At 45.7% G+C, this 27,830-nt stretch overlaps 1 protein-coding gene across 3 annotated transcripts in view; it reads left to right on the top strand.

Annotated features, from left to right (window-relative positions):
- KIAA1549L (KIAA1549 like) overlaps positions 1–27,830 on the top strand; it is a 297,332-nt gene that overhangs the window by 243,920 nt on the left and 25,582 nt on the right. For all 3 annotated transcript variants that reach the window (XM_070473197.1, XM_070473196.1, XM_070473198.1), the window contains 3 exons: positions 1,918–2,135; positions 8,873–9,002; positions 27,035–27,385. In XM_070473197.1, coding sequence (XP_070329298.1) covers positions 1,918–2,135; positions 8,873–9,002; positions 27,035–27,385 — 699 coding nt within the window. The remainder of the gene's footprint in view (positions 1–1,917; positions 2,136–8,872; positions 9,003–27,034; positions 27,386–27,830) is intronic.

Below are 27,830 nucleotides of genomic sequence, written 5' to 3'. Positions count from 1 at the left end.
CATGGGTCCGATGGCTGGAAGCGCAGAATTCCAGGCTTTGGACCCTGCTACCTGGGGGACTTTCAGGTGCAGGAGGGACACAAAGGGGGTGGACAGCTGTACCCCCGGCCCCTCTCCCTCCCTTGGCATTGGCTGCAGCAGTAAGGAATCTCCCCTGCCGTGTCCCCGGGGCCTCCAGGCAGTTCCTCCTGGCCTCCCTGGCCTCGCCGCCTCTGTACTTCTCACGAGTCTTCAGAAGCTCAGCGGAGCCTGGCCTGGGGATCCGACCTCAAGTTTCTGAGGCCGCTGGACCTTACGCCTTCTCTCACCGTCTAATCCTTTCTTCAACCGCACTGTCTTGTAGGAGTCCAGCACAGACAGCGGACAGGACGGTGGGCGGCTGCTCTGTTGACTGGGAACGAGGACCAGCAGCTCAGCCTGGTCTTCTGGCTGCCCCTCTGCTTCCCTGTCTCCTGAGGACCCTCTTGGAGCCCTCGGGCAGCAGTTCTTAGCCCAGGTCCCTAGGCTTGCTAAAGCAATATGAAAATAGCTGTGTATTGGCTTTTGGAGGGCAAGACTCCTAACTCTCAGATTTTCTACTGATCTTCCACAAATCCACAGAATATAATTTGAAAACCACTGATCAGTGCCAGAGGTTTCTCACTCAGGTACGGGACCAGAGTCAGCTCTGGGACTTTTGCAAACTACAGATGCCCAAGCCCCACTCTTGAAGATTCTGATTCAGCAGGTCTGGGCCTCTAGATTTTTGCCAGCTCTGCATGCAGCCCCAATGCTCTGCTGACTGACCATTGCCTTGGGCATCTTCCAAATGGAAAGCCCCAATTCTGGCAAGCCCACACCAACCCCAGCTCCCAGCCACTCCCTGCGCAGAATCTACAATCCAGGGGCTTAGACCTTGGACCCTCTGTACTTTGTCTTCTCATCCTGAGGGGCAGGGTATTTAGCAGCTAAATGTGCAGACTCTGAACTCTGACAGAGACTGTCCAAGGTCAAACCCTGACCCCACCCCTGATTATGGGTTGTCATGAAGGTTAAGAAGACATCACGCACGTAAGTCACCACAGTGATGGCACAGCGCAGAATCTGTAAGGGGAGCTCTTAGTTCACTAGGGGTCCCAACTCTTCGCTTTATTAACTTAGCTTTTTTGACTCTTAGTTTCCTCATCTGCCAGGTGGAAGTCATCCCCACACTTACTAGCCTTTCCATGATTGTTCCTTGAAATCTTAGCTATGAAAATGCTCTCTACTTTATACATGATTATACAAATGTAGTCAAGCCTGGCTGCATACAGCTCCAATGGTTCTCCATATTGTTCAGTAAGTATCAGGCAGGTTTCATCACTCAGCTCTGTTTGTGGGCATAACATCTTCATATCATTTGTTCATTTATTTAGCGCAGTCATCTGTTTGTATCTTTGACAGGTGAGCAGGAACTGGTTGGCAATAATGGCCATGCAAGCCTTCAAAATTACCTAGCAGTAAAGAATGTGCCTGCAGTGCAGGAGACAGGGAGACATGGGTTCGATTCCTGGGTTGGAAGATCCCCTGGAGGAGGAAATGGTAACCCACTCCAGTAATCTTTCCCAGAAAATCCCATGGACAGAGGAGCCTGGTGGGCTACAGTCTATGGGGTTGCAAAAGAGCAGAAATGATTGAACAAATAAACAACAACAACAAAGCTCTAGACTGACAAAAATAAGCTTTCGAGTGCAGATTGATAGAGCGAGGAGAACTTGCAAGCAGGATGTCTACTCCTCTTTCCCACCCCATTCATCCCAACTCTAGCCTTTCAAGAACTGGTGGTCTTATCCAGATGGACATCAGCTAAATGGCCATAGGCTTGTTTATTCACTTGACAGTCATTGTCCCCTGCTGTGTATTGGGTACCACGCATGATGAGACTGTTTCTCTCCCCAGGTGAACAAAGCCCTGAAGCAGAAGTCAGACATTGAACACTATCGGAACAAGCTGCGCCTCAAAGCCAAGAGGAAGGGTTACTACGACTTCCCCCCAGTGGAGGCTAGCAAGGCTCAGACGGAAAGGAAAAAGATGTATGAAAAAGCACCAAAGGAAATTGAGCACGTCTTGGATCCAGACCCAGAACTGTGTGCCCCGTTCACCGAGGCTAAAAACAGGTGCAGTTCCTAAGGGATTCTCCTGGGGTCGCTGTACCATTGGTGGGATGATGGCGGGGGGTGCCTCCGGCAGTACCGTCCAGGCCTCTGGTTCTATTCGTCGCCTGAGGACTGTCATCTTTGCAGGCTGCTGGTCTGGGCCGCACTGGTCTGTACAAGCAGGAGTTCCACAGTGAGTCTGGAAGAGAATAAAATTAAAGCCACTGAAAAACAACACTTACGCAAACAACCGTAATTGTCCCTTAGCTTTTAATGATGTTTTCAAACCTGTAGCTGTTTCAGAGCTGGGTTCACATATAATTATCACCCACCTGGTTATTCAGCTTCCAGATCAAGGGACAGTGTATTCATCAATAATTTTAGTGTCTCTTGCATAAGAAAAACAGACTCCATGCCTCACCTTTTGATTCAGCTTCAATCAATATTTACTGCACAGCTACTCCAATCTCCCTGCTGGGTTCCTGTCTTTAATTCATAGACTTGTCCATTTGACATTTATTGTCTCCTGCTATGTATTGGGCACCAGGCATGATGCTGAATACTATCATGGTCATGTGTTCATTCATTCAATATTTTATGGTGGACTGAACAGCCCAGTCTCTGCTTTTATGGAACTTAAGCCCTAATGGGAGAGAAGACGAACCCAAGAGTTTCTTACTCACAAGTGTGATGGGTGTTTGAAATGTGAGATACTCAGCCTAAAAGGCAGGCCTGCCCTGGCAAGGAGGTGTAGGCCTGGTGGTTGAAATTGACAACCCTCTAAGCTTTGCTGCTAACTCAGCAGGGAGTGGCTTCACCTACTAGGAAAAGGGGGGGGTGTGTGTTAGTCACTCATTCAGGTGTGATTCTGTGGACTGTAGCCCACCACGCTCCTCTGTCCATGGAATTCTCGAGGCGAGAACACTGGAGTGGGTTGCCATTCCCTTTTCCAGGGGTATCTTCCTGACCCAAGGATTCAACCCTGATCTCCTACATTGCAGGCAGTTTCTTCACCATCTGAGGGAAAAGGGGTAAATGTCAGCAAAGCTCGATAGGCCCACTTCTCTTCTTTGCCTTCCCCTCTGTAGAAGCATTTTCATGACTTGAGACCAGCTCTTCCAAACACACGTTCTCCGTGGCAGCTGCCCCTTGATTCTGAGCTGCCAGTGCTCCAGCCCAAGCCATGGCCTTCACGGACACAGCCTCTAGACAGTCCTTGGGAGGACAGGATGATTCCTGGACTGAGTGGGTATTTATTAAAAGCCACGATGACCATGTGATGGGCCCAGATGGAAGCCACATAGTCAAGCTGGGAGTGGGGACTGAATTTTATGAATGGAATCTTCATGATTTATTTTTAATAATGAAAAGAGGGAATTCTAAGCCAGTGCCTCATTTTCCAGGCTTCTTATTGGGCTTGGTGGGGACAACAAGCCGTTGGTGTAAAATCACACTGTGAAGGGATCCCAGCGCACGTACCCCCATGTTGATAACCGTAGAAGGAAGGGAAGGACATCTGTGGATTTTATTGGGGGGCTGGGGGCGTCTTTGGCTTTTACTTCACACTTTGGGACTTTTTACTTCAGGGGTCTTTTATAGACTTCAGTGGTGATTTATTTTTTCCTGGGTTTCCTGCTGACATTTGGAAAATGAATCAAAAATCATCTACAAGTGTGCGGAACTTAGTTTAGAAATTATTTGAGAGTTAAATACAGTTTTCAGTGAAGACATTTTATAAGGAGAATGAACAAAACATTTTTCTGAAGAGGTGCATCTCCACTTCCTAACAAAAGGTCAGGCCAGTTTTCTAAGGCCTTTTGCTGGCCTGCTGATGCTGGGAGTATACAGGCAATTCTTAGTAAATGTTGAAAAAAGGATTTAATTTTAAAAATGTGATCAGTTAAGGGAAAATTAGAGATAACCACAAATCAGGTGGGGTGGGGGTAGAAAGGGAGATGAGATCAGCAAGAGATGACGAGAAGAGAAAGATTAATGTCGAGAAAGAGACTTAGTAAGCTCTTGGACACTATTCTTCTTTTTAAAAGATATTTATTACACTGGGTCTTAGTTGCCGCATGAGGGATTTTTAGTTGCCACATGCAAACACTTAGTTGCACATGTGGGTTCTAGTTCCCACACCAGGAATAGAACCCAGGCCCCCTGCATTGGGAGCACGGACTCATAGCCACTGGACCACCAGGGAAGTCCCTCGGGCACTATTCTTGTCACACTCTGCTGTTGACTCCAGGCACTGTCCACTGCTGCCCATTGTATGTTACCTGTTATCACAGGTGAGACATACCTGTTAGTTACCATTCACAGTTCCACTCTCTAGAGGTTCTGCTCTCAGTGGCCAGCCCCGGCAAGGCACAAGTAAGGAACCCATTTTCTAGGCCAGAGATAGCGTCAATAACCAGAAGCTTACCCTGAGAGCTAAATAAATCAAATGAAAATTTAGATTCCAAATGTTGACTCATCCTGATATCCTTTCAAAGAGTTTTCACAGCTTTTTTTAAGTCAGAGCACACCCCCATCTTTATGTTATAAACTCTTCATGTCTTCAGAGATGCAAGGTACATAATATAACTGAGGCAGGTGCTATCAGAGGCCCACTCCATGTCTCCTCAGCCCTCCTGTAAGCCAGCAGCATCCTTCTTGCTGCGAACATCTGTGACTCTGATACGAGGTCCCCAAGCAGAAGTGTCAGGTAGTTAATATGCTCTGGAGCAGCTGCAGTCTGTGACAGATGGGAACTGATGGATAAATACCCCTGGCAAGAGAACTCTACACTGTTCTCATAACCACATTTTCTGGTTTCTGTATTTGATGATTTGACATCTGAGGTCTGGCCCCTGGAGAAACTGCCCCTCCCGGGGCTGGGTTGCCAGTTCCTAGGGACAGTAATTTTCCTCTCAAGTGCACCCATCATGCACAAACCGAGCAAGCTAGAACTCAGACCCCAGCTGCCTCCTGCACACAGGGGCTCTGGCAGTCTGGGCCCCTGATCTCCCTGCCCACATCACCCCTTTCCAGTTGCTTCCCATGAAAACCACAATAAAGGCTCTTACCCGCATTCTCCCTGCACTCCCCCTGCCTTGCGACTGACCCTGGTGCTTCCCGCGTGGCCCCTCCATAGTGTGACATGCCCCTTTCTCTTGGCATCAGGGAGTATACAAGCCGTCTCTTCGATGGCAGTCATCCCCGTTTCTGCTGGGTTTACCATACCTGAATAACAATGAACCCTACATTTTAAAATAATGATCTCCCACACTTCTCCAGTAAGTTTGAGCCCCAGATGCCCAAGACATTAATCTGCTCTAGACCATATTCTTTATTGGCTTACTTCCCTTCCCTCTCTCATTTTCCCACTTCTCAACTTGTGCTTCCTGGAACCCTCTCCCAAATAAACCACTTCTACCTAGATCATCACGGAGCTTACTTCTGGGGGAACCCAACCTAAGGCGATAACCTGTAAAGACAGAGTTACTCTGGTAGAAGCAGGACCGCCTCTCCCTCCTCTTCCCCTTCCCCTCCTCTTCCTCCTCCTCCTTCTAGTCCATCTTTGTGGAACCCTAGGGCTCCACAGAGCACAGTGCTCAGGAACTACTTTCTTAAACTATAGTGGTTGACCCAAACCTCCTAAAAAATCCAAACGAAATCCATCCTCCTCCTCCCAGCAATATTTTCAGAGGTTAAAAAACTTACACCTCAATTTTGCAAGTTTCAGAGTAGTTGTAGGCACACATTGGTAGCCTGATTAATTGAGATTCATGTTAAACTGCAGCCTTTAAGCTGTATATAATGGAACATTGTCTGAAGGAAAAGGAGACTGGAGGATATGCCAGTGTCTAAGGGCGCACCCACATTCAAGGTTCTCGAAAGGGCTTATACAGTCTCACTATTGTATTTCTAATACTTCCAAAATAACCTACTTAAATGTCAATTGCTAATCCTAGTATTTACTCCTCCACCACCATTATTAGTAAACCTTTTCTAAATGGGTTAATTGGCAATCTCAGGACAGTTATGGAGTCGGCTTTTTCAAAGAATGATTTGTAATTGGGTCAAGGGAAAGAATTCTTTGGGGTCTTCCTTAAAATATGAGTCACTCAGAACAGATTCTGTTTCACAAGATTGTGCTCCTTTCCTAGAGGACGCCTCTATTTGCATATAGCTATAGGGCACAGTTTATGACGTTAGGTGGTAAGCTCCTATATTAGTCAGGATTCTTTTGGTTGCAGATAATGGAAAACCAACACAAATTGGCTCAATAAAGGGGAAATTTTACCACTGAACAGGCCAAGGCTTCAAGCATGGCTAGATCCAAGAGGTCATACAATGATTTCCACGTTTATCTTGTTTCTTCACTTTTACTGGCTCCTTTTCAGGCAGGTTCTTACCTCATAGTGGCAAACTGGCTGCCAGCAATTCTAGGCTTATATCCTATCTTCTTAGAAACCTCAATGCCAAGAGAATGCCTCTTTCCTGGTTGCTGTAGCAAAAGCCTTGAAACTTAGTCGCACTTGATCAACTCATGTGCCCACTCTCTGACTAGTTCTTATGGCCATGGGGTTGTGATGCCGTGATTATCCGGCCTGTGTCACATGCCTATCCCTAGAGAAAAGCTGGCCATCCCAGTGCCCTTACCTAAAGAGGCTTGTCCTGGTGCCAGATGAGCAAAGACCACAGAGGCTCTCTAAACAGGTGTAAGCTCCTCTTGGTGAGGGAGTCAGTCTAATAGTGTATGTTTTATTCCCTAGATTAATTGCAAGGGTGGGGTCTTGCCCTTGGGGTTCTGATGTCTGTTCTAGACTAGCAGTGTGTGAATGTCATGCTCTGACTAACTGGGTATGGGGTCATGAAAAGGTATCTTTACCTCCCAGGTTTATTCCATAGTCACTGACAATAACACAACCTCTGTTCCTTGAACCCACAAATGGATAGAATCTTAGAACCAAAACACTAAATAGGGGAGTTCTCTGAAGGCAGATGCTCTCAAATGCAAATAATTTACAGAGAAAAACTTACTGTTGGATGAGAGGGAAGTAGCCAGTGATTTTATCCTACTTTTGTGGGATAAACCCTGCAAGATCATATGGGATAAACCCTGCAAATTTTGCAGAATAAAAACCCTGCAAAAAAGTCATCACTCCTGAGTTACCTCCTGTGCAAAAAGAAAAGCACAGCCACAGCCGTCACTGTTACTGGTTCTTTCCCCTCCTGACAAAGATTCCTCTAAGGACAAGTAGAAACAAAACAGTGATGACAAAAGTATGCATTTCCTAGGATGAGCTGGGTGGAGCCTCTGAACATGTGAACCTCAGTCCCTGGTCAGGGCAGTAGAAAATGCCTGCATGTAAAAATAAAGGAATAAATAAACAAGCCAACAAAGACATTCATCATGGGCAAATGATGGCACTGGCAGTGATGAAAGCCTGGATTGTTCCAGAACTTTTCCACTGAGCAGGAGGAGTAAGGGCATGCAAAAGAGATTCTTAAGCTATAAGGGGTTTGGGAATCCCTGTGTGTGTGTGTGTGTGTGTGTGTGTGTGTGTGTTTAATTAATTAATTTTTTAATTGAAGGATAATTGCTTTACAGAATTTTGTTGTTTTCTGCCAAATATCAGCATGCATTAGCCATAGGTATACATATGTCCCCTCTCTCTTGAACTTCCCTCCCATCTCCCTCCCGTGTTTTGCAGCCATAATTCTCAACCACTTTGCCGCCCTACCAGCTATAAGGGGCTGCACGCTCCTGGCAGTTCCTGGGGCTCACTTGAGTAGTAATTTTCTAGGAGGAAGCACCCCTTTTAGAAGAAGGCATGATTTTAAAAAGATGTCCAAAACGGATCAGTCCTAACGAGGCTAGACCATAACTGTAAACTAACTTTGAAATTAATTGAAGTGAACTTCCTAGGCCTGAAATGCTCTGTGTCCAGGTTGATATGTGGCTGGCTGTGTTCACGAAATGTCACCTCTCTAGAGAGGCCTTCCCTGACCCTCCTATCTAAAGTCACCCCACATCCTAGTCACTATCTGTCACCCTTATTACTTTGGGAATTACCAGGTGCACTGTCTATCTGCCTCTTTAGAATGTAAGCTCAGCAAAACAGGGCTGTGTCTATCTCATTGTGGATCCTCATCCTCTTCCACCCTACCTGGTACATTTTAGCCACTCAGTAATGGATGGGTGGATGCATGGGCCCCCGATTGCCTTGCGGTTCATGGCTCCTTAGCCCAGAAGGGAATCCACTGTGATGAAGGTAGAAAAGAAAATCTGTCGTCAGCCGTGTTTAAGAAGCTTATTATCCACAGTGTTTGTTGACACATCATGGAATCCTGCATGTGAAATTAGAAAGGTGAAAAGAAGTAGGAGGCTGCTAAGTCAACAAAGCCAACAAAAGCAAGTTTGTTCTTGCAGTGTTCACTGTCCTAGAGGGTCAAGGGAGAGTCCCTGGTCTTGCCGTCAGCAGAATTTTAGATGAGGTTGCAGTGATGCAATTGATTAGAGTTACCCAGTTTCCATACCACAGGGCACTTACAATTCAGTCAAATGGGTACAGCATCTGGTTGGGGGTGGGGGGAGTCTTTATTCCATTCTTTCTACAGTTCCTGATGGCCAGGGAACAAATACCATCAATTCTGAGATTCGCGAGGCAAATCCAAAGCCTTCATTGGTTGCCTGTAGTTTGGATCAGTGGAGAATTCCATCTGTCAGGGTATTTGCTGCATCATAACAGTTGTTGAATTTTCTTCAGGCAACAGATGAAGAACTCTGTCTACCGGAGCCGGCAATCTCTGAACAGCCCGAGTCCAGGGGAAACAGAGATGGACCTTCTGGTAACTCGGGAGCGACCCCGGCGTGGGATCCGGAACAGTGGATACGATGTAAGTATCTGGTGGGCAGAGGTGAATGCAAGCTTTGCTTTTTCCTGAATGCAAAGGGGATAGAGCATTCTGTCATGTTTCAGTTTATTGTGTATCAGTGGAATTTTAAAATACACTGAAATGTTTTCTATTTTATTATTCCTTGTTTCCTCTTTTGCAAAGTAAGACTAACTGGAATGTATCAGAGTAACAAATTATTGCTCAAAGAATCTCAAGGTCTAAATTCAACCATTTTATGAATAGTACTTTATTGACCTTATACTCAACAGCGATGCTAAATGTCCTTAATTTTTTCCCCTTTGTTCTTAGAATCTCAGTAGGAACCATGGCCGTGGGTTAGAATTCATTTGAACATAGGCGTCTTTTAATCCAGAGCACTGTTGAGAAGTTGGATTTGTTCCTGATTTCGTAACTCCTCAATATGCCATGGAAACAATGAGATTTCCCACAGAGAGATTTGGTGATTTCACATGATGAAGCACATGCTTATGTGCAGGGGTGCTCCAGGCTGCAAAAATGTTTCTAATCCCATCAAATTCCCCAGGTGATGACTTAACAGTTTGGTGCCTCCTATCAAACTGCTTACATCCCATCATGTGTAGTTGCTCTCATGAGTTCGCGTGAAAGATGCTGTGCTAAGATGTTCAATAGTGCTTTATTGTGTCCCAAGATTCAAATGGTCTTGAATATGCTCTTAGGTTTTATGAAAATGTTTCTCTCCTTTTCTTCTAAAATGTTTCTCTAATTACAAATACAAAATTTTCTGTAACAAGAGTTATGATTCAAATATATCCAGATAAACTTTTTTGTTTTAATTGTGAGGTTGTAATTTGAAAATTACACTTGCTTTCTTAAACATACAGTGCTAATTTGAAGCCAAGAAGGTTTTTTCCCCTCGGAATTGGTCATTCTTTGCCACAAAGCTTAAAGTGGGATTTTTAATGGTCCAGTTAAAACAGAGATGCTATACCTAACTTGAATTTCTAATTACCTTCCTGACATTTAAACTTGATGTCTGTGTTAGTGGTGATACCCTTATCTTTTATTTCTTTTTCATTTTTCATAGCTAAGAGGTGGTTTAATTTTGTAAAATTCCAAATGCTTTGGGCAAATCTTTTTTTTCTCCTCCAGATTAAAGTATTCAATGTTAAATTTTCTCCTCATACAAATATTTCTCATGCCAAGCTTGGTCATCAATTTGATAATCAGCCTGTGGTCAAAAGTAGGGCATTTGAAATTTCCATTTAATCTCTCCCTACCAACAGTGAGTATTCTTCCTGGATGCTTGTAGTTTGGGAAACTTTTTCTTCTGCTCAGGAATATTCTGCTGATATGTGATAGCATTCTTAGTTTTTTTCAAGACTTGTATTAATAGATTTCTTATGAGGTTCTAGACATAGTCGTTTTCACAGTTTGAGGAAATAGGCCAGAACACAGTTAGTTTTGAAAAGAGAACACTGCAGGCGTTTTTCACTAATGTGCCAGGACTTGGAGTATTCACTGGATACTTTCGGAATGTTGCATTAGAACAGTAGGAGAGAGAGGATTTTTTTAAAATGAGGTTGCTTACCTCTCAGTCATGTATAAATATTCCAATTACAGATTCCTTTAAGGGAAGCCCACTTCATTTCAGTAGATTTTTTAAAAATATATGTTTCTTTGAAAAGTGTGTGTGATCACAAAAAACATGCAAATACAAGTTTCCTTAAGAGATGATGATCATCCAGGGAACAATTTGAAGAATTTAGACTGTTGATGCTAAGAATGAAATTGCTTCCTTTATTTCCTCCTGAACCTTTTAATTACATGAGAGATATCTGCTCTCATTTCCTGACTGCCCACACTAGACCAGGCCCTATTCTAGTCTTTTTATATGTATAATGTAATTGTATTTGCTATCACCAGACAAGTGGTTATTCTCATTATGCCCATTGTACAGATGGGAAACTGAGGCTCCGGGCAGTTACATTATATGTTTACCCGTCTCCAGATCCTGTCCCCTTAACTACCCCTTAATACAGCTTCCATGCGCCCCCACCATACTATATACTGTCTTTACATAACATATGCCCTGTATTTCTGATCTCTCTAAGATGGCATGTCTCACAAGAACTCTTGCATGGTGAACTCACACAAGCAAAAGGTGGACCTGCAGATAAAGTAGCAAAAGAAGAGTCATAGTTTTAAACAGTGCATGCATTCGTTTTCTGAATCTTGATTTTCCAAAAGTGCCAAAGCGCTCCTGGAAAAGAACCCATTAGCTCAGCAGTGAACAGGTCATTCAGTTGGAAGCATGTCCGGTGTCCTACTGGGCCTGGGCATCTCAAAGCCAGGCCAACACTTCCACGTCTTTTCTGCCAGATGAGGGAACGCCAGGACCCACTCCTTAATGTGGTAGAAACAAAAGTGCTGGGAGATTGATTTAAGTGTGAATTTTTCAAAGGTTGCCTGCATTAGAGTCCCAGAGGAAATGCCTGCATGTAAAAATAAAGGAATAAATGAGCAAGCCAACAAACACACTCATCACGGGCAAACCTCAGCCCTGGGACTGATGGCTGCCAGGATTGTTTCAGAACCTCTTCCACTGAGCAGGAGGAGTAAGAGCATGAAGAAGAGACTTAGCTACAAGGGGGCTGGGAACCCCTGTGTTTTACAGCAATGATTCTCAACTGCTTTGCCACCCTAACGGCTAAGACGTGCTGTACACTCCTGGCAGTTACTGGGACTCACTTGAGTAGTAATTTTCTAGGAAGAGGCATCCCTTTTAGAAGAAGGCAGGATTTTAAAAAGATGTCCAAAACTGATCAGTCCTAATGAGGCCAGACCATATCTTTAGACTAACTTGGACATGAATTGAAATGAATTCCTCCCAGTGCATAAGTGGGTAGAAAAGATAACTTCAGCCTAATATTTCAAAACAAAAGTAACTGTTTCAGGGATTTCCCTTGTGGTTCAGTGGTTAAGAATCCGCCTTGCAATGCAGGGGACATGGGTTCAATCCCTGATTAGGGAACTAAGATCCCATATGTTGCAGAACAACTAAGCCGCTGCCACAGCTAGAGAATCCATGCGCTGCAATGAAAAGATCCTGCATGCTGCAACTGAGGACCTGACACAGTTTTTTTGATGGCTTCCATTTGCAAGGGATGAAATGTGATCTAGAAGGCCCCTGATTGCCTGAGATAGTTTACAGGGAGTCTGGAGCCTTCTCAGTAAACTTGTAAATCCTGTTGTTAATGGGAGGCTCTCCTGCTCTTACAACTGGGGCATGAGAGTCAGAGACCAAGGCAAAGCACAAGGATGCCCTGGTACCACACCATGTGCCCGGTGAAGGGTATAACCAACTTCTGATTTCGTTGGGGAGCGAATGGTTGGATTGGGGGATTTTGTCCTTTACCAGAAGCCCCCTGCTGTTGCCCTCTGAACCACGTGCTCCGTGTTGGCCCTGCCCCCACCCCCATCACCTCCTAAGCATCCCACCTAGAACTGGCTTACATAGGTCTCCCATCTCAGCCTTTCATTTCTTTCTCTTGCCTCTGCAGACTAGTTTAAGCTGTTAATAACCCTGGCTTGGTATGTTATCTCATGTTAATGAATAGGACATTGTGTTTTAACAGAGCCCTTTAATCCCAGGGAAATATCTGATGATGGGAAATCAGGCTTCCTGGTTGAGGCTGAGGCAGAGGGAGGTTTTTGGTGGTGAAGGGGGAGGTGTTTGGTGGTGAGGGGAGCCTTCCAGTGTCATCTAGCCGTCTCCAGGCTGGTGGCTGCCCACAAAGAGACTTGTTAACCTATGGAGATGGAGGCCTGTTGGCATGTGGGGAACAGGAGGTGGTTTCTTGTTTGTGGGTTTGGGGGTCGGTGGGTCAGGTTTCAGGATGGCCTAGTAACGCTGCTCAGAGCCAGGCCTCCCCTGCTGGACCTCCTTCCCACGCAGGTGGGTTCCCAATGGGCAAGAGGCAGCTTTCCTTGCTTAGTGAGCACTCAGGTGACACCTGCCCGCCGGTTCTTTCTGGTCTCCTGTGCTCTGGATGCTGCCTGCTTCTGCTCTTGGTACCACCTACCCATCCTGCCTCTCCTGGGCTCTGAGACCTCTTAGCCTCTTGACCAGTGTGTGCATGTGTGCCAAGTCACGTCTGACTCTTTGTGACCCTATGGACTGTAGCTTGCGAGGCTTCTCTTTCCATGGGACTCTCTAGGCAAGAATACTGGAGTGGGCTGCCACGTCCTCCTCCAGGGGATCTTCCCAAACCAGAGATTGAACCCGTGTCTCTTATATCTCCTGCATTGGCAGCTGCTTACTGCAGGTCAGTGTGCCCAGTACACTCTTCGTGTGGACACCTTGAGGGAAGGGAAGGAAGCAGGATTGGACAGTTAAAGGTCAGGATGTGGTATAAGAACTACAAGACCTCCCCACAGGGAGCGCTGTAACTCACGCGACCCTAGAGAGTTGTGTCAAGTTTTCAAGAAGCATCTGGGTTCTTGTCCTCTAGTACTGACTAGTCCTTGTGTGTCCTTGGGTGAGGCATTTCACTTTAGCCAAGGACAGTTCCCAGTGAGAGAGCTGGCACTGCCTGTTCCCTCTAATGCTGGGGGAGAGCAAGGGTAATACCCAGGTGACAGCCAAGGGCTGGAGACCTGCCCATCAGCTCGGGAAGAAACACTCAAGTCTGGAGCATCACAGCACCATCCACCCCATGCTGGTTCCTCTGAACTCTGGTCCTTGGCCCACGGGGAGCCCTCAAATCCCTGTAGGATCCGGAAGCCAGAGGACAAATGAGAACCCCACCTTGGGACTTGCTACCCCTTCATTTCTTCCAGCAAACATTTCTCAAGTGCACTGGATCCATTGCATCATATGTGCGTTTAACATCTGCCAGTTCCACAATATAGTCTCTGAAAGACAAAGGGAAAAAAATATAAATATTGCCCAAAAAAGTTAGCTTTTGCCTATATTCTGCTCATGTTGTGCATTATAGGTGACCTATTTCTTATTTCTATAAAGTTGTACACACAGGCCATGCATATATACTATGTGGATGACGATGAATTTTCAAAGGTTTAACTACATAATTTTTACCTTCTCTGCTGGTATTAGCTTCTGAGCCCCACATGTGATTCCACTGCACTACCTGTGTGAGGCTTTATGGAGAAGAGAAAGTTGGATTAACTAGTGCTTGCCCCAAGGTTTCTTGGAGGCTTGTGGAGGGGACACGTAGAGATATATGCAACATGTTGGGGTAGTGATGTTGAAGCTGAAACTCCAATACTTTGGCCACCTGATGCGAAGAGCTGACTCATTTGAAAAGACCCCTGATGCTGGGCAAGATTGAGGGCAGGAGAAGGGGACGACAGAGGATGAGATGGTTGGATGGTGTCACCCACTCAATGGACATGGGTTTGGGTGGATTCCGGGAGTTGGTGATGGACAGGGAGGCCTGGTGTGCTGCCGTTCATGGGGTCGCAAAGAGTCGAACACGACTGAGCCACTGAACTGAACTGGGGTAGTGAACTTGGATGGGAACAGGAAGTCTTCCTGAAGGTTTGTTCCTGTCTGTCCCACTCACAGCTGCCAGAGGAACCCTTCTAAAATGCATGCCCCTGTTTAAAACCCTTCAGTAGCTCCTCAAGGGGGCTTCCCTGGTAGCTCAGCTGGTGTAGAATCCACCTGCAATGCAGGAGACTCCGGTTTGATTCCTGGGTTCAGAAGGAGAAGGGATGGGCTCCCCACTCCAGTATTTGTGGGCTTCCCTGGTAGCTCAGCTGGTGTAGAATCCACCTGCAATGCAGGAGGCTCCGTTTTGATTCCTGGGTTCAGAAGGAGAAGGGATGGGCTCCCCACTCCAGTATTTGTGGGCTTCCCTGGTAGCTCAGCTGGTGTAGAATCCACCCTCAATGCAGGAGACTCCGGTTTGATTCCTGGGTTCAGAAGGAGAAGGGATGGGCTCCCCACTCCAGTATTTGTGGGCTTCCCTGGTAGTTCAGCTGGTGTAGAATCCACCTGCAATGCAGGAGACTCCGGTCTGATTCCTGGGTTCAGAAGGAGAAGGGATGGGCTCCCCACTCCAGTATTTGTGGGCTTCCCTGGTAGTTCAGCTGGTGTAGAATCCACCTGCAATGCAGGAGACTCCGGTTTGATTCCTGGGTTCAGAAGGAGAAGGGATGGGCTCCTCACTCCAGTATTTGTGGGCTTCCCTGGTGGCTGAGATGGTAAAAATTTGCCGGCAGTACAGGAGCCCTGGGTTCGACCCCTGAGTTGTGAAGATCCCTTGGAGGAAGGCATGGAAACCCACTCCAGTTTTCTTGCCTGGAGAATCCCCATGGACAGAGGAGTCTGGTGGGCTACAGTCCGTGGGGTTGCAACGAGTTGGACATGACTGTCTAAGCGCAGCACAGCACAGCTCCTCAGGGCTTGGGAAGAAGACTCAAACCCTATGGGGAGGGAGGGAGGTGGCAGGGGGGGGTTCAGGATGGGGAACACATGTACACCCATGGCTGATTCATGTCAATGTATGGCAAAAACCACCACAATATGGTAACGTAATTAGCCTCCAATTAAAGAAAAAAAAGACTCAAACCCTAAGCTTCCGGCTCAGGGCTCAAATGCTCCGGCTGGCCCCAACATGCCCTTCTGTCTGATGCTCACCGCTCCTTAAGCTATCTGTTGGCTCCAGCCCTCCCCGCCCTCCCCAGACTTGTCCTGCGGTTTCACATCTCCACATCTTTGCATGTGCTTCTTTCTCTGCTCAGAACATCCGTTCCCTCTGGCTTAAGTTGCTCAACTGTTGATCTGGGGGCTGGATAATTCTTTGTATGGAGGGAGGGCTGTCCTGTGCATTGTAAGATGGTCAGCAGCATCTCTGGCCTCTACCCACCAGCTGCCAACAGCCCCTCCCGCTTGTGACAGCCCAGAATGCCTCCAGACACTGTCAAGTGTCCCCTGGGGGCAAGCTTGTTCCCAGTTAAGAACTGCCTTTTCTTGGGACTTCCCTAGCTGTCTAGTGGTTAAGACCTCGCTTTCCAATGCAGGGGCTGTGCGTTCCATCCCTCCTCAGGGAGCTAGGATCTCACATAAACCTAAGACAGAAGCAATATTGTAACAAGTTCAAAAAAGACTTTAAAAATGGTCCTGCTGCTGCTGCTAAGTCGCTTCAGTCCTGTCTGACTCTGTGCAACCCCATGGACTGCAACCCACCAGGCTTCCCCGTCCCTGGGATTCTCCAGGCAGGAACACTGGAGTGGATTGCCATTTCCTTCTCCAATGCATGAAAGTGAAAAATGAAAGTGAAGTCGCTCAGTCGTGTCCGACTCTTCATGACCCCATGGACTGCAGCCCACCAGGCTCCTCCGTCCATGGGATTTTCCAGGCAAGAGCACTGGAGTGGGGTGCCATTGCCTTCTCCATAAAAATGGTCCACATCAAGAAAAAAAAAAAAGTCTTTTAAAAAAACAAACAAAACTGCCTATTCAGGCAGTGCTTTCAGAACTCCTTGAGAATCTTTTCCTCGACCCCACATCTGGGGTCTGACTTAGTACCTGGGACTCACTCCATCAGATTCCTTACTTCTGTTCCTCCCAAGTGCGTTTACTTGTATTACTCCCCCACCCCCGCCCTCCTCAAGGACAGAAATCATGTTTTATTCATCCTGGAAGCCTCAGCACTCAGAGTCAGAACCAGTGCCTATCAGATGCAGTGTCTCTATTTGTTGAGCAAATGAACAAAACAAGTGTCAACCAGAAGTGACTCTGGAGCTGAGACTTGAAAATATGGGGCAGATTTAGCTCAGAGCCGTATAAACAGTTGATTTGACTGGCTTATCAACACCGTAGACAAATGCAAGTTACTGTTTGAAGTTTAGTCTAAGTGGTGGTTATAGGATGCTTTGGCTAAAATAAGAGAAAGCCCAACCCAAATCAGACTGTCTATACTCATGAAGGGCATGTACTGGGTGGAGTAAATCCAGGCCTGGTCTGACTGGTGCTTCTGTTCCTTTTCTCTGCGTTATGCAGTGCTGCCCCCTCACATGTTGGCTTCAAACACAGGTTGGTTCTCTCCACTGGAAATGGCTGCAGCAGCCTCGAGCCTCCTGTCTACATACTGTATTGGCCAACCCAAGATAGAATCTCTCTTTCCCAGCCATGAATTGAGTTTATGGATTTTTTACTCTAACTGAGCCACAATAGGTCCAGTGCCCACTCTACCCCTGTATCACTGGGGTGGGGGGAAGGGGGGTCCACTGATTGATTTAACCCAGGCAGATGTCACCAGCAGAGCTGGGCAGGCTTAGTTCCCCACCCCCACCCCAGAGACCCTGCCTGAGACCCAGGGAGAGGAGTGGATGGATGCTGAGGCCACCCCAGTACTTGCTCCTTGAGGAATATTGACTGTTGGGCCTTTTAAGGAGTAAAACCAGGAGAATCCTCCATGTCACTTGTCCCTCCAGTCTCAGCTGTGTGACAAACACACCTTTGGCTGACCACCCATAAAGGAAAAGATCGGCAAGGCAATGGGCCCATGACTACTACTTCTTCCCATGGGCTTGGGGAGGCCTGACTACTGTTGAAGGTCGTATCTTGGAGGCAGATAGAATGACCAAGAGGGATTTTGTGAATCTGTCTGGCTTTTTCAAGAGGCAGGAGGGGAAAAAGCAGATCTGAGTTGGCAGTGGGAAGAGCCCGTTTTGTTACAGAATAGTGTTGGCTCTCCAGATTAAGCCTTGTTGCCTACAGGGTCAGGTAAGCTAAGAAGATAAGAAAAAGCAGGTAGTGACTCACCTTAAGAGCAAAAGCAAAACAGCTTCCCATGTCAGAAAGCCATTCTTGTGTGTTTGCTTTCAGGTTGGTCCCTTTTTAGTAGGTATTTGTCACTAACGCATGATTCTGGCTCACGTAGTGTTCTCAGCGTTCACAGGCAGCACTGTGTAATGGTTATGCTCACGGCCTCTGGAGCTAGGCTTGGCTCCAGCTCGGTTGAACACTGGCAGTGTGAAGCTAGGCTAATTACTTCATTACCTGCTGTAGTTTCTCAAACTGGAAAATGGGCATACAGGTTCTACCTGCCTTAGAGAGTTGTTGTGAGGGGTTAAGGGGCTTCCCAGGTGGCACTAGTGGTAAAGAACCCTCCTGCCAATGCAGGAGACATAAGAGATGTGGGTTCAATCCCTGGGTCAGGAAGATCCCCTAGAGGAGGGCATGGTAACCCACTCCAGTATTCTTGCCTGGAGCATCCCCATGGACAGAGGAGACTGGCAGCTACAGTTCATGGGACGCAAAGAGTTGGACACAACTGAAGCAACTTAGTATGCATGCACATGAGGATTAAATGCATTATGCTCATAAAACACATAGAAGATGCACAGTGAATATTAGCTGTTTCTAATATTCCATGAAGGAGAGAAGAATAGTCTTTTTTCTGTTTCTTTTCCATTCTAACACTTTAGATACTTTAAGCCTGCTGTGAATTTTCTCACACACTGTGATACTATGATTTATAATAAGAAATATATCATTTGGGGACTTCCCTGGTGGTCCAATGATTAAGAGTCCATGAGTCCATGCTCCCAATGCAGGGAGCCTGGAGTTCCATCTCTGTTCAGGGAACTAGATCCCACATACCACAGCTGAAACCTGGCACAGCCAAAATAAAAAGAAAGAAAGAAAGAAAGACGTTATTTGGTCTTAGTCCCTGCTGCTGGCCAGAGCTAGCTCCAAAACCCCTTGGGATTTCCTGAGTGCTGGGAGCATTAAATGTTCTTCATATTAAAGAGGTGACCTGGAAAGCACCTAAGGATGGCGACTGGTTGCCTGTGAAGCCCAATATGTGATTTCCAACCTCATGCCCACTGCCAGGGAGGGGAGATGAACTGGAGATTGAGTTCCATGGCCAATGGCCAGTGATTTAATCAGTCATGCCTAAGCAAAGAAACCTCCGTAAAAACCTAAATGAAATGGGTTCGGAGAGCTTCTAGGTTGGTGAACAGGTGGCGATTCTGGGAGACTGGCACCCTCAGACAGTATGGAAACTCCCTGCCCTTCTCCCTATTGCCTTATGCATCTCTGGTTGTTCCTGATTTATGTCTTTTAGTGATGGGCCAGCAATTTAGTAAGTAAAATGTTTCTCTGAGCCTTCTGAGCTGCTCCAAGAAGTTAATTGAACCTAAAGAGGAGGTTGTTGGAACCTCTGATCTCTATCTATCTCAATGGTCAGAATCACAAGCACCTGGCCTTGGGACTGGCATCTGAGGTGGCGGGGTGGTGGGGATGGAGGGCAGTCTGGTGGGACTGAGCTCTTAACCTGTGGAATCTGATGCTTTCTCTGGGTAGTGTCTGAATTGAGTTGAACTGTAGGATACCCAGCTGGTGTCAAGAATTGGATGTGTGGGGAAAAAACTGATACATTGGTGATCAGAATTGTACTCACTAAAGAGAGGATTGGATTCCTCAAAGGGCGCCTTTCTGCAGCACAATGGGGCTGGACAAGGGCTTTGTAAGGGGTACCTGAGACCCTCCCCCTTTGCCCTGAAGACACAGAGGTCACACTTTTGAAGATGACCTCTAAGATCACACTTTGCCAAACACAGGGTAGCCAGTGGTTATAACTTGGTAAATGTGACTTGCTCAATGATTGAATTTCCAGTGCTCTATGGAGGGCAGCCAATCATGGGGGAGAAAGACAAGAGGGTGGAGCTGGTTCCATACTACCTTTTTAACCATTAGTTCAGTCGAAATAAATAGCATTTTCATCACCTCCAGAAAGTTGACTCATTTCTCCTTTCAGCCAGTCTTTACCACCCCCAAAATGAGAACCACTTTTCTGATATCTACTATTATAGTTTTACCTGTTCTTGAACTTCATATAAATGGAACTATTCAGTATGTACTTTTTGGTGTGTGATTTCTCTTGCTTAAAATTTATCAATGTTTTTGCACATATCAGTTCAGTTCAGTCGTTCAGTTGTGTCCGACTCTTTGCGACCCCATGAACCACAGCATACCAGGCCTCCCTGTCTATCACCAACTCCCGGAGTCTACGCAAACTCATGGCCATTGAGTCAGTGATGCCATCCAGCCACCTCATCCTCTGTCATCCCCTTCTCTTCCTGCCCTCAATCTTTCCCAGCATCAGGGTCTTTTCAAATGAGTCAGCTCTCTGCATCAGGTGGCCAAAGTATTGGAGTTTCAGCTTCAACATCTGTCCTTCCAATGAACACCCAGGACTGATCTCCTTTAGGATGGGCAGGTTGGATCTCCTTGCAGTCCAAGGGACTCTCAAGAGTCTTCTCCAACACCACAATTCAAAAGCATCATTTCTTTTGCACTCAGCTTTCTTTATAGTCCAACTCTCATATCCATACATGACCTCTGGAAAAACCATAGCCTTGATTAGAAGGACCTTTGTTGGCAAAGTAATGTCTCTGCTTTTTCATATGTTGTCTAGGTTGGTCATAACTTTCCTTCCAAGGAGTAAGCGTCTTTTAATTTCATGGCTGCAGTCACCATCTGCAGTGATTTTGGAGCCCCCCAAAATAAAGTCAACCACTGTTTCCACTGTTTTCCCATCTATTTTCCATGAAGCGATGGGACCGATGCTGTGATCTTAGTTTTCTGAATGTTGAGCCTTAAGCCAACTTTTTCACTCTCCTCTTTCGCTTTCATCAAGAGGCTTTTTAGTTCTTCACTTTCTGCCATAAGGGTGGTGTCATCTGCATATCTGAGGTTATTGATATTTCTCCCGGCAATCTTGATTCCAGCTTGTGCTTCTTCCAGCCCAGCATTTCTCATGATGGACTCTGCGCATAAGTTAAATAAGCAGGGTGACAATATATAGCCTTGACATACTCCTTTTCCTATTTGGAACCAGTCTGTTGTTCCCTGTCCAGTTCTAACTGTTGCCTCCTGACCTGCATACAGGTTTCTCAAGAGGCAGGTCAGGTGGTCTGGTATTCAGTAGTTTACTTTTTCTTGTTACTGAGTACTATTCCATTGTATGAACATACCACTATTTATATATCCATCATCCTATTGTTGGACATTCGGGTTGTTTCCAGTTTGGAGCTACTAGAGAAAAATTGCTGTAAACATTTTCACATATATGTTTTGTGAACATATGTGCTATAGTCTAAATGTGTGCATTCCCCTAAAATTCAAACTATGAGAGTCTAATCCCCAATGTGTTAGTATTAGGAGCTTGGGGGCGGTGATCAGGATTAAGTATGGAATCCATGAATGGGATTAGGGCCCCTATAAAAGAGATTCCCCCAGAGCAACCTTGCCCCTTCCTCTATGTGAGTATACAGTTAGGAATGTGCTTCCTAGAAGAGGACCTTTACCCAACCACACTGCCCGCCTTGGACTTCCAGCCTCCAGGACTGTGAGAAATCGATTTCTACTGTTTATAAGACACCCACCTGTGTTATTTTATTCTAGCAGCTTGAACAGACTAAGACAATATGTTTTTATTTATCTTGGATAAATATAGTAGGACTGGAATTTCTGGGTCCTGGTGTAGGTGTATGTTTAACTTTTTAAAACTACAAACAGGTTTACAAACTATGTGCTGTTTACTCTCCTACCAGCACTGTGAGTTCTAATTCTATTCCTCAACCTCACCAACAATTGTGATTAATCTTTTTAATTTTAACCATTCCAGTGAATGTGAAATGATATAATTTCCCTAATTACTCATGATATTGAATACCTTTCTATGCATTTATTAGACATCTATGTATTTTCTTTTATTAAGGTGTCAATTTAAACCTTTTGCCCAATTTTTAAATTAGGTTGTTTGTCATTTTGTTATTTATTTATAGGAAATACTTATATATTCTGGATACAAATGCTAATATTTCTCCTGGCTGGTGGCTTTTCTTTTCATTACTTGTTTGATTAAAAAACAGCAAAACTGTTTTTTTAATTTTGATGAAGTCTTACAGTTACAGAATGTGTTCCAAGACTCAGCAATATGATGGAGTATTTTCCAGAAAGAAGATAACTGGGGCTTCTAGCAGGGCTATAGTCTCCTTCAAGTTTGTTCCTGTGGTGTTTCAAAGAGAAGCTGAAGTCATGCAAATAGCCACTGTGTGGGCCTTCCTAGATGTGTGGTATGGGTGTGTGCTTTTAACAGTGGAAGATTGCATATGCTTGCTCTATCCAGCGGGCACCATAAAACTCAATCCAAGGGGCTTGCGTGTCCAGGGGTGGAAAAGAAATGGCCTTAGTTTCTTCTAAATATCTGTGGCCTTCGCTGCTGAGGATACATAGGTTACCAACCTAGAAGCCCTGGGGATCTTTAATCGATAGAAATTGATAAGAGGCCAGAGGAGGAACTCAAGCAAGGGAGTGAAAATCAGAAACAGGTGCCCTTGCTTGCTCCCAAGGTGGGGGGGGGGGGGAGTGAGCTGGTTCCTTTAGTGGGGTGAGGGGGAGGGCGGACCTGGTGGGTTGGGCAGGAGGCGTAGCTTCGGTGGCCCGCCCGCCCCCTTGGTGGTGCCTGAGTGCGGGGATCATGCACAGCGCTCTGCTTTTGCTCCTGGCACTTCACAAGTGGCAGTTGGTTTGTTGCCTTTTTGTATCTTATTGTTCATCAGTTGGCCCAAAAGCAGGGGTATGCAGTTATTTATAGTCCCTTATATTTAGTTTCTTTGTATTTTGTTGCTGGAGGAGATGTTTGTCCAGGTGCAGACACTACAGCAAAAAGTCCTGGGTCTCAGCCTATCTCACTTATATACCATTAGTATCCAAAATCTTTAATATGTATGTTTTCTCTAACTCAGTAATTCTACTTCCAGGAATTTAACATAAGGCTAAATGCATGGTTATATTCAGAATTTTAACCACAATATACAGATTTCATTTTTGTTGGGAAACTACATAAAATAGTGGATAGTTGCATATTGGTTGAAAACTCCATATATAGCAGAATGTAGTGAAATCTTTTAAAGTTATTCCCTATAAGTACCGTATTTTTATTGACAGATATTTGCAATGTTGTATAAAAAGATTTCAAAATATATATACTTCTATCTTATATATACATAAACCCATTTATATTCATATATATAGGAGGATTTTTATTAAATGGGAGATTTAATTTATATACATTTACAAAATACATATGTGTGTCATTATACTGTTTGTAAAATCATGACCCAGATGGCTTAGTCTGAGAGTGTATCTAAGTCAAAAGAATTATAGCAACAAAACTAAATTTTAAATTCTTCTATGAAAGAAAGTGAAAAGTATTAGTCACTCAGTTGTGTCTGACTCTTTGCAACCCCATATACTGTAGCCTGCCAGGCTCCACTGTCCATGGAACTTTCCAGGCAAGAATACTGGAGTGGGTAGCCATTCCCTTCTCCAGGGGATCTTCCTACCCCAGGGACTGCATTGCAAGCAGATTCTTTACCACGTGAGTCACCAGGAAAGCCCACTTCTGCTTCTGTACCTGAAGGCTATCCTATCATGTCCAGTAATACTTTTTCAGTATCCTTATTCCTTTCCCACTCGCATGCTACATAGCTGCTTTTGCATCTCTACCCAAAATCCCACTAAGACAATCCTGCAGCCCTCTCCCCTTCTGCCTCAGTGCCCTCCTGTACTTTCTATTCTCCATCACCAAAGCCAGAGAATCTTGTGGCAAGTGGTGGGCTTGCCTTGGAAGAAGAGGGGAGAAACTGAGATGGTCCAAGCCAGGATTCTTTGGTAGTTGACTGGAGTGGGGTGATGGATGGGGTGGGTGAGCAACTGGGAGGGTGTTGGTAATATGTCAGCATTCATAATCTTCATTCTATTTCATATGCATAGAAAACAGCTGGAAGGACATGCACGGAGGTCACAGTGTTAACATTTTGTTATTTCTGGTGATAGGATTAGAGTGGATTTTAATTTCCTTCCTTTTGCTTATCTATGTTTTCTAATTTTCTACCATGAACAGACATTCCCTGATTAAATTCTTAGAATTTTTTTTGAAGTATATCTTGATTGATTTATAAAAATCATTTGAAAAAAAAAGTTCCCCAGTGCTTCTCAGAATTACAATGTTGGAAAGGTAAGTATGGTAAACCCTAAGTTAAGGAGGTTTAAAAATATATTCTCTGTCCCAGATACGCCACTGACATTTGTACCCAAGTCAACCATCAGCCAACACTGAGATCTGTCTTTGTGCCTGTCACCCCTTTCTGTCAAATAAAAGCAAAAGGTATTTTCAAAAATGTGCAAGTTAGGGAGAAGGACTTGGAGCAGGTTAAACCAGTTGACACATATGTCTTACCTGGAAAATGGGGACAACCACATGGTCCTCAAGGAGATCTGAGCACCTGCTGTGTTCAGTTCTTGTGCTTAAGAGGCAACTACTGGTTTCAGCTTTGGGCTAAGTTCTGAATTGGGGGCTGTGGATATAGCAGTAAGACTCTGCCACTGCCCGCTCTGGTGGACATCTGGTCAGTCACTTAACTGCCAAGGCCTCCAGCTCTTCAGCCTTAAAATAGGGCTTGAGTGAAACGGTCTCCTCAAGTCCCTCAGGCTCTGGAGTTCCATCCAGAATGTTCTAAGCATTGTATGAAAATGTTCAGAAGTTGCTTTCAGACTTCCTTCAGTCTGTGTAACAGGCTCTAGGTATATACCAAAAATGAAAAGTTAACAATGACTGAAAAAAAGAGGTTGTTTTCATTAGCCTAGAAGGTATCCCTGGGGCCTTCAGGGAGCATATTTCCCCGAGGGTGATCTCAAACCTTTCCCTAAAGACCCCCCAGGCATAAGAGACCCGGTGCATCTCCAGCCCAGGATCTGGGGGCATACACCCAGGCATGAAATGTCTTTGAGTTCTTGTTTGTTATCACAGAGGTAATTTTGCACTCTACTCCATAAATCTATCCTTGCTTGTGTTGATATAAAAATAGTATTCTGAATTATTCACTGTTTGTGAATGTGTTGATAAATCTAGACTTGCAAGTTGGCAGAGAATCTTGTCTTTTGATCTTGAACTATACAAGCCCTAATTTTGTGTGATAAGGTTACAGGAGATAACTAATTTCTTTTTCATGCTTTCTGTATTTTTTTTATTTCTTCTCTAATGCGCGTGTATTAATACTAAAGAAAAGTAAATAAATTTTAAAACATGAAAAACAATGTAGTTCTGACCTTCCACATCTAGATTTTAAGGAGGGAAGGGCTCCCTTTAATGAATGGGCTCCCTGATGACACTTTCTTACTGTGCACATTCTTCTTGTGCTCAGTCGCTCCGTCGTGTCTGACTCTTTGCGACTCCGTTGACTGCAGCCTGCCAGGCTCCTCTGTCTGTGGGATTCTCCAGGCAAGAATACTGCCGTGCCCTCCTCCAGGATCTTCAAGACCCAGGGATAGAACCCACGTCTCTTAGGTCTCATGCGTTGGCAGGCGGGTTCTTCACCACCCGGAAGTGCCACTGGGAAGTCCATCTGGGTGCTCTGTTTGTGACAAATAACCTGTGGTTGAATGAATGAAAGAATAATGACGACGATGATGATGATGAAAGCTACCGTGATTGTGTTTTTACCATGTGCTACTGTTCTAAACTCTACCTCAGTCATCTTATTCAATCTTTATAAAACCCTTTGAGGCAGGTCTTATTATCCTCATTTTACAGACGAGGAAACCAAAACATCAAAAAGTTAAGTAACTGTCCCAGTTGGAACCTCTTTCCTGTGCTGTCTTTTATCTTCTTGGCTTGCCTTTTAGACCTGGTCATTGCAGCAGCATTTGCCCTGAGTGCAGCAACTTGGTGGTGTTGTCTTAGCAGCTCCTCATCTCTTGGTTTTGCCCTGAGGCTTCTCTGCCCTGTTCTACTTGCTTATCTGTACTTTCTAATTTTCCTAAGGTGACAGTTGTGTCATGGATGGAGAGCAGGGTGGCAAACTAATCTATGCTAGTTTATTCACACAGAACTCTCAGGTTCTTTTAGCAGATAGTAGTAGCCATGGGCATAGTTGAAGTGGATGTGGATTAACTAGTCTCCACAGTCCCACCTTCATCTTATCACAAAAGCAAATATCAGAGCAAAACCTGCCCCACATGCAGACTTATTAGGTAAGCATGCATGGGCCAGCAAACATAAGACAGGGCAGGCAGCCTGCTCTGGAAGCTGATCAAGTCCCAACTCTCCGCGCATTTGGGTACCGCAACTGCTCCCCGAGTGGAAGGTTCACTGGAAGAAGGCAGGCGAACATTCTCGAGCGGTGGGTCTCAAACTTGAGCAAACATCCAAATCTCCTGGAGGGCTTGTTAAGGCACTGATTGCTGGGCCCTGACCCTACAGCTAACTCAGGGGCCTCCACACTTTGAGATCTGATTTTGTTACTCTCTCTGATAAATGGCATCAGGCGACCAGCCATTCGCTCAATCCCTGGACAAAGGACCATTTAGAGAGTTAGTCTGTGGTCTAGAACACCTACCCTTGGCTGTAGACTACAGGGTGTTCTGGATTCCTTTACCTAAAAGGCATAAGGGTAAAGAATGTCGATGAAAGGTTTTAGAGCAGCGGTCCTCACCTTTTTTGTTACCAGGGACGTATTTTGTGGAAGACAATTTTTCCACAGACTGGGGCTGGGGTTGGGGTGGGGGTGGTTTCAGGAGGATGATTCAAACACACTACATTTATTGTGCACTTTATTTCTATTGTTATTACATCAGCTCCACCTCAGATCGTCAGGCATTAGATCCTGGAGGTTGGGGGTCCCTGATTTAAAGGATACTGTTAATGTCATCAGTGAGAAGCCATTTCTCATCCTCATTATGCTAATTAGCAAAGCCTGGTGCATTCCTTACACTCCAATAACTGAGGTTCATTTCACATAGATAGTTGGAGCATGGCCTGATACAATACTAGCTGAATAGCCCTGTAGTGTGAATTCCTGGAGAGGGCACCTAGGGTATAACATAAATTAGCACAAACACCTAATATTACTTGTACAAATGGAACATGTTAGAGTAAGTTACAGACAACATTAATGGAAGGAAAGTTCATTAACAAATCTCTGGGCGTTTGTTTGGTCCCACAGACAGAGCCTGAGATCATAGAGGAAACCAACATCGACAGAGTGAATGAGCCCCGGGGCTACGGCCGGTCGAGGCAGGTGAAAGGCCACTCAGAGACCTCCACTCTGAGCTCGCAGCCCTCCATCGACGAGGTCCGGCAGCAGATGCACATGCTGCTAGAGGAGGCCTTCAGCCTGGCGTCGGCGGGCCACGCGGGCCAGGGCCGGCACCCGGAGGCCTATGGCTCCGCCCAGCACCTGCCCTACTCCGAGGTGGTGACCAGCGCTCCGGGGACCATGACACGGCCCAGGGCTGGGGTGCAGTGGGTGCCGACCTACCGCCCAGAAATGTACCAGTACAGTCTGCCCCGGCCGGTAAGTCAGACATCTCTCCCACCTGCCTGTCATCATCAGATCTGCCAGTCCCGGGGTGTGCCCACAGGGGTCTCAGGGTAAGGACTTTTGTGATGAGCCACCTTGGGATTTGGAGATGACCTTTGCTGGGCTCTCATCCCATCCTCATCTCTGATCTAAGCCAAAGCCTTTCAGTCCCATGGGCATAGGCGCACAGGAAGCCCTGATGTCCAGCTGAAATACGTTTTTGAGTGAATTTCCTTTTCTACCCCTCCTGTGAAGGCCAGACCTCACTCTTTGTGCACTGGTGGTTTTCTGCAACCCCAAGGGCAAGGACCTCATTTGAATATCAAAATGCGGGGCAAGGCCCCATGTCAGGGGGCCATGGAGCCTGTGGTTCTGAGCAGAGGCTCTGGAGTCGGGTGGTTTGACTTTGAATTCCAGCTCTAGCATTCAGCAGCTTTGT

The sequence above is a fragment of the Odocoileus virginianus genome, chromosome 10 (genome assembly GCF_023699985.2).
Source record: "Odocoileus virginianus isolate 20LAN1187 ecotype Illinois chromosome 10, Ovbor_1.2, whole genome shotgun sequence".
Lineage (NCBI taxonomy): Eukaryota > Metazoa > Chordata > Mammalia > Artiodactyla > Cervidae > Odocoileus > Odocoileus virginianus.
Note: the sequence above shows the minus strand (reverse complement) of the source record. Positions and strands in the feature narration are given on the sequence as shown.